Consider the following 10,165-nt stretch of genomic DNA (forward strand, 5'->3'; position numbering starts at 1 on the left):
CCTGACTACCTACTGCATCGGTGTGTGAATGGCTCAAGATCAAGTTGGGGGAGGAGTTATTTCCTTTGCTCAATTCTTGGTCACGCAAGGCTTTATGATGGAATGAGTTTTGGTCACTGAGTTTAAGGTGTTTCCAAAATTTAATAGTTCTTTTTCTAATTTTAATCAGGAGTGGATATTGGCCTAATTCAGCTCTGCATGCATTATTTGTAGTGTGTCGGTGGACTTTAAGAATGTATTTGCAGAATTCGACATGCTCTCTCTCTCTGTGGACTCTCTAAACTGTGTGTGTGTGTGTGTGTGTGTGTGTGTGTGTGTGTGTGTGTGTGCTTGTGTTCTCTGTGTGCAGTTCCAGTCATAAGGACACGTCCTCTGCCACGGTGGGGAAGGTGCGGGACTTGGCCTCGTTCCGCCGCCACTTCCGCATGGGCTTCATGACCATGCCGGCGTCGCAGGACCTCTCGCCCCACTCCTGCGCCTCGGCCATGGCGCCGCGCTCGCAGTCCTGCCACGCGGTGGGCGCCGGTGAGCCGGCCGGCGACCTGGAGAACGGCGACTACGCGGGCAGCGACGATGGCACGCACCAGGGGAACCGGTGCCCGCCGGCCAAGCCCAAGCGGCACCCCAGCACGCGGCTCAGCTCCACGCCCCAGGGGGAGCACCCGCCCAGGGGGGGCATAGCGGGCATCATGGGCGCAGGAGGGCACGCGCCGTCGGAGGCGCCGCCGCCGTCGTCGTCGACGTTGTCGTCGGGCCAGTCCGGCCAGGGTCACCACTCGTCCAGCAAGCACGGGGAGAAGAAGAACGGTGAGAGAGAGAGAGAGCAAACGTGTTTCAGGGCTTCATCAGGCTGTTGATTTCTGTGTCTGTGTGTGTGTGTGTGTGTGTGTGTGTGTGTGTGTGTCTGTCTGTCTGTCTGTGTGTGTGTGTGTGTGGCTTCATCAGACTGTTGATTTCTGTGTCTGTGTGTGTGTGTGTGTGTGTGTGTGTGTGTGTGTCTGTCTGTCTGTCTGTGTGTGTGAGAGAGACAGTGAATGTGTGAGTGTGTGAATGTGTGTGTAGGTGTGTCGATGACTGATCGGCTTCCGCTAGAAAATCCCCAATCATTTGTTTTGAGAGCTTTTCAGGGTGGAGCAGGTGTCTCCGTCTGAGAACCCGAACCTCCGACGCGCGATTGTCAATTACCGCTCATCTGCTTACAGCCACGGCGCATTCATCTGATCGCTCGTCTCTCTCTCCCTCACCCCCGTTTTGCTCCATCAGGGTTCTCCTCTCTCTTTGTCTCTGATCCACATCCCCCAGGTCGCTCTCCTTCTCAGTTTTGATTACTGAACCTTTAGATCAGAGATTCCCAGCCCATTTCCAGCCAGAGTTCTGCCTTGCCAGTTTTGTTCAGCCAGTGGCGCACACACATAACAAGATAATGATTTTTTGTATCTGCGCAGGCTAATTCTGGGTGGTAATGGCTGAGGTAAAAAAGACTGGTACTTTCCTTGGAGGTTGTGTGAGAATGAGCGTTTGCCTCACTGTTGCCTTGATTGATGGAGTTTTTTTGTTTTTCTCTTTCTCTTTCTCTTTCTCTTTCTCTTTCTCTTTCTCTTGCTCTTTCTCTTTCTCTTTCTCCATCTTTTGTTTTCGTTTCTCAGCCATGAAGAAGTCGGATTCGGGGGAGATGGCGAACAAGAAGGTTCCGCCGCTGAAGCCCAAGCGGAGTCCGAGCACGCAGCTGTCGTTCGACCCGCCTCTGCCGCGTCTCCCTCCGCCGGCCACGCCGCTGCCCTTCCAGAACGCCACCGAGTCCTCGTCGTCGTTGTCGGGCGCGTCGCCGGGCGAGGGCGGCCTGGACGACGAGCCGGTCTACATCGAGATGGTGGGCCAGGTGTTCACGCGCGAGAGCGCCACGGCCACGCCGCACCCGCCGCTCACGCCCTCGGCCACCACGCCGGATTCGGACTCGGACCCGGGCGAGGCCATCTACGAGGAGATGAAGTACCCGCTGCCGGACGAGCACTCGGCCCACGGGCACCACCACCACCACCACCGACGCCCGCCGCTCCGCCACGAGCGCCTCAAGTCCTCCTCGTCCTCCTCGTCCTCCTCCTCCACCTCCAAGGCCTTCCACCACCACCACCACCACCACCACCCCCACCACCACCACGGCTCCTCGGGGGGCTCGTCGGCCGGCGCCCCCACCTCGGCGGCCTCCTCCTCCTCGTCCCCCCTCCCGCGGCCCTCCTCCTCCTCCCCGTCGTGCTCCTCGTCGTCCAAGCCCAAGGCCGCCGTGTCCATGTCGCACTCGTCCCCACTGCCCTGCGCCTCCTCCTCGGCCTCCTCCACGCCCGTGCCGCTGTCGTCCAGCCCGCACGCCCCCCGCGCCCCCACCCCCTTCCTCCTGCAGGGCGGCAGCGGCAAACCGGAGCTGGACTCCTCCTCCTCCACCTCCTCCTCCGCCACCAAGATCCCCGCTCCCTTCCCCAACCTTCTCCAGCACAAGCCTCCCCTCCTCGCCTTCCCCCAGCCCGCCGCCGCCTCTAGCGGGGTGGCGGTGCAGCACAAGAGCACCTCCTCCTCCTCCTCCACCACCGCCGCCTCCTCCTCCTCCTCCACCTCCAAGAACGCCCAGTCCTCCGTCTCCTCCTCGTCCGGTGGAGCGTCCTCCTCCTCCGTCGGCGGCGGCGGCAACAGTGGCTCCTCGGGCTCCTCCAGCCTCCCCTCCTCCAAGGAGTCGTCCGGGGGGGGCTCGGGGGGCGCGCAGGACAAGCAGCAGGCCGAGAGGAGGGAGGCGCAGCTGGGCCCGGCGCCTGGACTGAGAGCACGGAGTCACTCCACGCCGCTGCCTCCGTCCTCCAAGTCCTCCTCGCCGTACTCGCACCACCACCAACCGCACCACCACCCGCACCACCGGCCCTCGCACTACCACCACTACCGCAAGCCCGACAAGGAGTCGGGCAAGAGCTGCTCCTCCGCCACCTCCTCCTCCTCCCAGATCATGGCGCAGACGCAGGGCAAGGAGGGGAAGTCGGTCAGCTTCCTGCTGAAGTCCGACAAGCCGGAGAGGGAAAGGGACAGGGAAAGGGACAGGGACAGGGACAGGGACAGGGATAGGGATCGAGATAGGGACAGGGATCGGGACAGGGATCGGGATCGCGAGAGGGATCGGGACAGGGACAGGGATCGGGATCGGGAGAGGGACAGGGACGTTCAGTCGTCCAGCCTGGGTGACATGTCCACCACCTCCCACTCCTCCAGCACCACCCCCACCCCGACATCTACCTCCTCCTCCTCCTCCTCTCAGCGGCCGCACTCCCGCCCCCACCTCCACCGCTCGCACACCCCCCACGCCCTCTCCCACGGCCTGCCCGCCTACAAGCCCCCGCCGGCCGACAGCCCCCTGCTCTGGACCTACCCCTCCGTGGGCTTCCGGAGGCCCCCGGCCTACGACAGCCTCAGGGGGGGGTCCCAGCTGCACTCCCTGCACCACGACCCGGGCTCCAAAGGTGGCGGCGGCGGCGGTGGGGGTGGTAGCGGGCCGTCGTCGCTGCCGGGCAAAGCGGGCTTCGTGCCCTGGGACGGGAACGCGGGGATGGGCCTGCCGGACGACATGCCCTATTGGCCCATGCACAGGAAGCTGTCCTTCAGTCACAGCAGAGACACAGAGAGTGAGTGACAGGTGGGAGGGGCAGAGGGCGGGATGTGGGAGAGGGCTACTCTCTGGTTAATAGGAGAAAAAATCAAGTGGGTATAAACATACTTATATACAGACTACACGATTTTTTGTCTTTCACGATTATCTTTTACGACTGACCATGTCAGACTAGGCGATCACAGAACTACAAAATCTTGCCGCGTCTTGGTCGTAAGAGTGGCCACATTACAAGATCATCTATCGTAGCCTTCTCGTCGCATGTCAGTGTCAACACGGGAGTCATAGGAGATTCCCCAAAAACTCTGACATGCTAGACTTGTGGTCGTAATGTCGTAGAATTTTGCAGACAGTAAGTCGTGGGTCGTTGAATTTGTCACATTACAAAGCGCTTCCTCCTTCAAACGTAAACAATGTAAATTTGTCGGCCATGACACAATTGTGGTAAAATTGAGCTGAAATCCTGTAGTCTGTACAGGCCATTAGACAAGATTTCAAGCTTCAAGACAATCTGTCTTGACTCTTCAGTATGTGACTTGCCTGTATTTTTGGATCAGTGTTTTTAAGGTACCGGTAGGTGAAATCTCAGGGCATGTCTGCCAACCTCGAAAGTGTCTGACAGGCGTCTGACTCCAGAGGGTTCTCTCACATTCGCTCCATCAATGTAACCGAGACCAAAAGATTAAGACGGAACCGAATATAAACAACATGATTCAGCCTGCATAGTGCAGAGTAGTGCCAGCTATATTTACCCAGTAAATTATTTTTGGCTAGTGTGCCTCTCATCGACTTGAATGGGAAGGCAAAAGACCGAAGCTGTGCTTTGATACACGGGGACTGTGAGAATAGTCTTTAGATGAATGATTCACTCTTGTAGTTCCTCGATAACAGATAATATAAAAGCACTTCTCGCCAGTCATGTAAAAATACCTGTCGCTCTCCATCTCAATCCTTCTCTGTGTCTCCATCTTTCTCTCTCCCCTTCCCTCTCTCCATCGCTCTCTCTTTCACCCCCCCTCTCTCTTTCTTTCTCTCTCCCTTTCTTTCTCTCTCTCCCTCTCTCTTTCTCTCTATCCCTCTCTCTTACTCGTTCTCTCTCCCTCTCTCTCTCCCTCTTTCTCTTTCTCTCTCCCTCTCTCTTTCTCTCACTCTCTCTATTTTTCTCTCTCTCTCTTTCTCTCTCTATCTCTCTCTCTCTCCTTCTGCATTTCTTCTCTTCTACCCCTCCTCCAGAGGAGGATGGCAGCGTGTGGAACGGCGGCAGTGACGGCCTGCTGAGGAAGGGGAGGGACGACCTGGCCCTGGGGCTACGCGGCGGCCACTCGGGCATCCCGGTGCGCACCTCGGGCCGGCCCTTCGGCCACAGCGAGAGCCTGGCGGGGGCAGACGGGCCGCCCGGCTTCAGGGCGCTGAGCAGAGGAGGGCTGCCCTTACCCTGCCAGACCTTCCCCGCCTGCCGGAATGGAGGTGACCGAGCTGCCACTTCTCTCTCTCTCTCGCGCTCTCTCTCTTGCTCTCTTCCTCTCCCTCTCTCTTTCTCTCTTTCTCCCTCTCTCTCTAACTCTCTCTCTCTCTCATTTTATTTACATGTGTGTTTTAATTGGCCCTGTGCTTTTGTTTCCATGTCATTTTTGAGAAATGATTGAGTTTGCAAAAACGGTTTTAATTGGCATTTTTTTACGATATTGATATTTGCCTGTCACAAATTATTATTCAGAATTTCATTATATTGTATTTGTTCAACTCTACCAATTGTGCTGTAATTTAATGAGTATATTCATGAGCATGAAATTACATTTGGCTGCTTCAGGAGTCATGCATGCTTCAGGAAGTGGAGCAGTGAGGTAAAATACAGTGTAGGGAAACATTCGTTCCTATTTGAATTTCCCTGTGTTTATTTGTTACATAGTTTCTACGCGTGACCATGTATGTATGTTTATTTATGTTTGTGTGCGTGTGTGTGTGTGTCTGTCTGTCTGTGTGCGCACGTACTGGTGTGTTTTGATCTATGTGTTTGTGTATTGGTGTGTTCTAATGTGTGTGTGTGTGTGTGTGTGTGTGTGTGTGTGTGTGTTGTGGCAGAGCTGGCACGTCTGGGCAGGTCGTCCTCCACCTCTGGGGTGAGGCAGGTGGGCGGAGGTGATGTTCAGAGGCAGAGCAGCCTGCCTGCCAAGGATGTACTGAGCCAGGTGAGAACAGCCACACCATCATCTCCTGTATACACACATACATACACACACACACACACACACACACACACACACACACACACACACACACACACAAATCCCTGCTTCGATCCCTGCCCCTATTCATCCTTATAAGCCATGGAGGACCTGTCGTTATGGGACACTAATATTTCCGTTATTGCTACCACTCTACACTAATAAACATCATTCCCGTAAGCGGTGCCCATCACGTCTCCCGCTATGATCTAAATCTGTGCTGTCATGTGCTGCCGTTGTATGTCATTACAGAACGAGCACAAGACATGATTAACAGTGTTATGTCAAACATAACCTTTGCTGTTTATATCGCCGTGCTTGTCATTGTTAACATTGTTGTCGAAGCTGACATTATTTTTGCGTCTGGATGTTTTTATAATTATGTTGGTAATGTGGGGAGAAGCACTCGAGCTTATCCAGGGGAGCTGAAGCATAAGCGATGGAGTTTATTGAGGTCACTATGACTCATTGATTGTTCTATAGTTAGAGGGCTGGCCAGATGCGTACCACACTGTCATATCTGTTAGCGTTAGCGTAGCGCTGTTTTCATGTTTACTTTTACACAACAAGACCAAGATTCCTTTAATATAGCCTAGACTTTTATACAGTACAATAGACCACATTTGATTTTATTAGGCTTTTTAATTTTTTTTATAAGTCTTCAAGATTCTAAGAAGATGTCTGACTATTTTGACCTCTGGTACTACTACTTTTATAGCCTCTAGTAGTACTACTACTACCACCAGCTAAGCGGCCGCAGCACTGATATTGATATTGATTTCCATGGTGTTTTCATTCACCACATCTGTTGTCATTTTTACCCCGGCAACAGCTACCTCTACTGTCAGAGACTCGTAGCGTATGCGGTCGCGAAGCTATTTTAGAACCGGCGAGGGTCAATGAGTGTATGGTGATGAAGATAGATCCACAGCCAGGCAGTGTGTGTGATAGAGAGAGAGAGAGAGAGAGAGAGAGAGAGAGAGAGAGAGAGAGAGATAGAGACAGAGAGAGAGACAGAGAGAGAGAGAGAGAGTTGCTGTAGAATGGTTCTGCTCTGCTCTCCGTACAGTCGTCTCTTGGCAGCGGCTCAGATGCTGACGCAGTCGGAGTGTGTGCCGCAGAGACAGACTGCGTGTGTATGCCGGCGAGTGGATGAGTGTGTGTTTGCGTGTGTGACAGGGAGTGTGGCAAGTGTGTGTGTGTGTGTGTGAGAGAGAGAGAGAGAGTGTGAGTGTGAGAGAGAGAGAGAGAGAGAGAGAGAGAGAGTGTGTTTGTGTGAGAGTGTGTGTGTGAGTGTGTGTGTGTGTGTGTGTGTGTGTGGTGCTGCAGAAACAGACTGTGTATGCTCATTTGACCTTCCCTCACACAGCAGGGAGTTTAAGGCTGTGGGTGCAGCAATGCCGCCCCCTGGTGCCCAGTGCTGGCACAGCACACAGCACACACCCCGCGCTCTTGGCACATTCCAGTGGTTTAGCAAGTACCCCTGTCCTCACACGGGTCATGCCCTGTGGTAGCACCAGGGTTATTTTCTGCATGGTCATGAATTCTTGGTCATATGAACTGCCCACCCATATATCAAAGGGTAACCTGAATGTGAACCCGTCGATTCTAATACCATATCAAATGATTTATACTCATCCTTGTTCATTACTGCTTCCTGTAACTCAGTTAGAGCATGCTTCTGTACGTTTTGAACCCGTTGCCCTTTACCTGAAGATTTCTTGGAGAAATGATGGGGTTAGAAAAATATTCTAGACTGCATTGAAATACATTTTTATTTCTATATATGGATTGAAATACATTTTTATTTCTATATAATATTATCATTTAGATTAAGATGTATTAAAGATCTGTTGGTTCCTAACCATCAGCCCTAACCTTTTCCCAGATCATCACAGTCATAGTCACTTAAAAAAAAAAAAAAAAAAAAAAACACCCACAATTCCTCTCCCTCCTTCTCACTCAGTTCTCTGTTCTGTTTTCCTTGCCATCATCCTTCCTCCTCTCTTCTCCTCTCCCTGTTCCCTTCCTCCCTTCCTCCCTTCCTCCCTCCTCTGCGCCGGCGCTGCTTCTGCTGCTGCTGCAGCTCCAGGCCCATGCTCTGGCGCAGGCCCAAGCGCAGGCTCCCTGCAGCCCCTCGCTGTCGCGCCAGCAGCAGCAGCTCCACCTCCACCAGCAGCAGCTCCAGCAGCAGCTGCAGCAGCACCACCTGCAGCTGCAGTTCCAGCACCTGGCCCAGCTGGCGCAGGGGCAAGCCCTGGCCACCGGGGGCGCCGCCATCACCACCACCGCCACCTCCGGCGGCGGCAGCGCCAACCCCGCCGCCATCGTCTCGGGCACGGTTGCCGCGGCAGCAGCGGCGGCAGCCGCCAGCGCCGGCGGAGGGTCCCAGGCGCAGCGCGACGGCAAGCTGCTGGAGGTCATCGAGCGCAAGCGCTGCCTCTGCAAGGAGATCAAGGCCCACCGGAGGCCGGACAAGAGCCTGTGCAAGCAGGACAGCATGCCCATCCTGCCCAGCTGGAGACGGACCCCCGAGCCGCGCAAGACGGGCACCCCGCCCTGCCAAAGGCCCCAGGCGGTGGTCTGGGACACGGCCATCTGAGGCAGAGAGGGAAAGAGGGTAGGAAGAAGGAGAGCTGGACAAGTTTACAGTTTTGAGATGAAGAGAGAGAAAGAGAGACAGAGAGAGAGAGAGAGACTGAGAGAGTTCATTGAGAAGGTGGAGGGATGGAGATCACAGCAATCATTGAGGTTGTGACTGCTTCTGCTTCTGTTGGCTGAGGAAGGGCCGGGAGTAACATGTGCCATAATAACTGAATCAAGGACAGATGAAATAATAAAAATAAACTAGTTCAAAACTCACCTTCTGTTGGAAGAAAGCAAAAAAAAAAAAAATGAAAAAGAAGGGAAATTACGTTTACAGCATTGCATATTCATACTTGAGGCCTATCATGAACTTTCAAAGTCCCTAAAGTCACATACAATGTGAAAGACGTAGGTAGATAATTGATCCAATTGAGCTCGGGGGGAGATGTTAATGCATCATTCTCCCTTGTGCTCAGAAGAGGATATGTGCCGAACCTGGCACATCCCCTGAGGAAAGGACTGCAATTAGTTTTGTCATTTTTCCCTCGGTGACTGTGCGTGTCTCCTCTTCGACTGGTCTGCTCAATGTCCTCCCATCGCTGGTCCAGACGGAGGCTTTCACTGAGCGTGGGTGGAACCACTACAGCTCCAGCTTTCCATCATCCCACTCAGAGCCTATTGGCTCTGCCGTCCTGCTGCTCTGTTGTGTGTGTGTGTGTGTGTGGGTGGGTGGGTGGGTGGGTGTGAGGGGGATGTCCTCCTCGATATCTGGAAGAACTGCCTCCGCTCGAGTCTGCTGGACCTCTAACATCAGCAATTGGGTACATTTTGAAGGTGGTTAGGATGTTAGAATGTTAAAAGTGGGTCGTAATGCAAGTGTTTAGTTGTAGCAGCGCATCATTGCGTCGACAAGCACATAGGATGCAGAGTTATAGGCCTGGCTCCCACAGAGATCTGACAAATACACCACACACACACACACACACACACACACACACACACACTTACTCATACACACATATACACACACAAGTACAGGTTTATATTGACACATACAAACACAGACACACACATACCGTGTCAGACATATTTGATAATCAGTGAGCTGGAATTCCTGAGTTCTTGTTTATGGCTGGGTCAACGTTAGTGTGAATGATTTCCTTTATGTCTGAGTATTGTTCGAGTGCCAAATAAATTAGGCATACGACAAGTAAGGATATACTACCTAAGAGTTTCCATATTTGTAGTAGAAAGATATAATAATGAATAAAAAAATAAACATATCTCTAAAACATTTCAGAACAGTCTACACAACGAACTCAGATACAAACAAAGATAAACAGACATACCCACAGATACAGATGGAGAACAAGGAAAAAATAATTCTGACAACATTCAGAGCCTTTTTTTTGTAGCAATATTCTCCCCCGAAGTAAAACGTGACTTGGCAGACTTGGGCCCCGAGACAGCTTTCTAAAAATCAGCCATCACGCTCGACATCAGTTGGAGACCAGTGGCCACCCAGGCCCGTCTGAAGGCCCAGTGGCTCCAAGTTTGTACTGGACAGGGAGTACAGCTTTTACAAATCAAAACTCACACCAGTGTATGGATTCATATTGGTGTACGGCACCAGTCTGTCATGCAACCATGCATAAGGCTAAAAACATCACAATTCAGTAACAACAGCACTGTGACATGGGATCAGCCTTGT

General features: G+C 53.0%; 1 protein-coding gene across 1 annotated transcript in view; it reads left to right on the plus strand.

Moving 5' to 3' along the window:
* LOC134079770 (neuronal tyrosine-phosphorylated phosphoinositide-3-kinase adapter 1) overlaps window positions 1–9,151 on the plus strand; it is a 15,449-nt gene extending 6,298 nt beyond the window's left edge. Inside the window, exons 3-11 of the mRNA XM_062535845.1 lie at window positions 350–807; window positions 1,647–2,014; window positions 2,270–2,545; window positions 2,723–3,022; window positions 3,296–3,659; window positions 4,877–5,110; window positions 5,726–5,832; window positions 7,955–8,047; window positions 8,090–9,151. Of these exons, the coding sequence (XP_062391829.1) occupies window positions 350–807; window positions 1,647–2,014; window positions 2,270–2,545; window positions 2,723–3,022; window positions 3,296–3,659; window positions 4,877–5,110; window positions 5,726–5,832; window positions 7,955–8,047; window positions 8,090–8,470 (2,581 nt within the window). The 3' untranslated portion in view covers window positions 8,471–9,151. The remainder of the gene's footprint in view (window positions 1–349; window positions 808–1,646; window positions 2,015–2,269; window positions 2,546–2,722; window positions 3,023–3,295; window positions 3,660–4,876; window positions 5,111–5,725; window positions 5,833–7,954; window positions 8,048–8,089) is intronic.
* The last annotated feature ends 1,014 nt before the right edge of the window (window positions 9,152–10,165 follow it).

The sequence above is a fragment of the Sardina pilchardus genome, chromosome 5 (assembly GCF_963854185.1).
Source record: "Sardina pilchardus chromosome 5, fSarPil1.1, whole genome shotgun sequence".
In the NCBI taxonomy this organism is placed as follows: Eukaryota; Metazoa; Chordata; class Actinopteri; order Clupeiformes; family Clupeidae; genus Sardina; species Sardina pilchardus.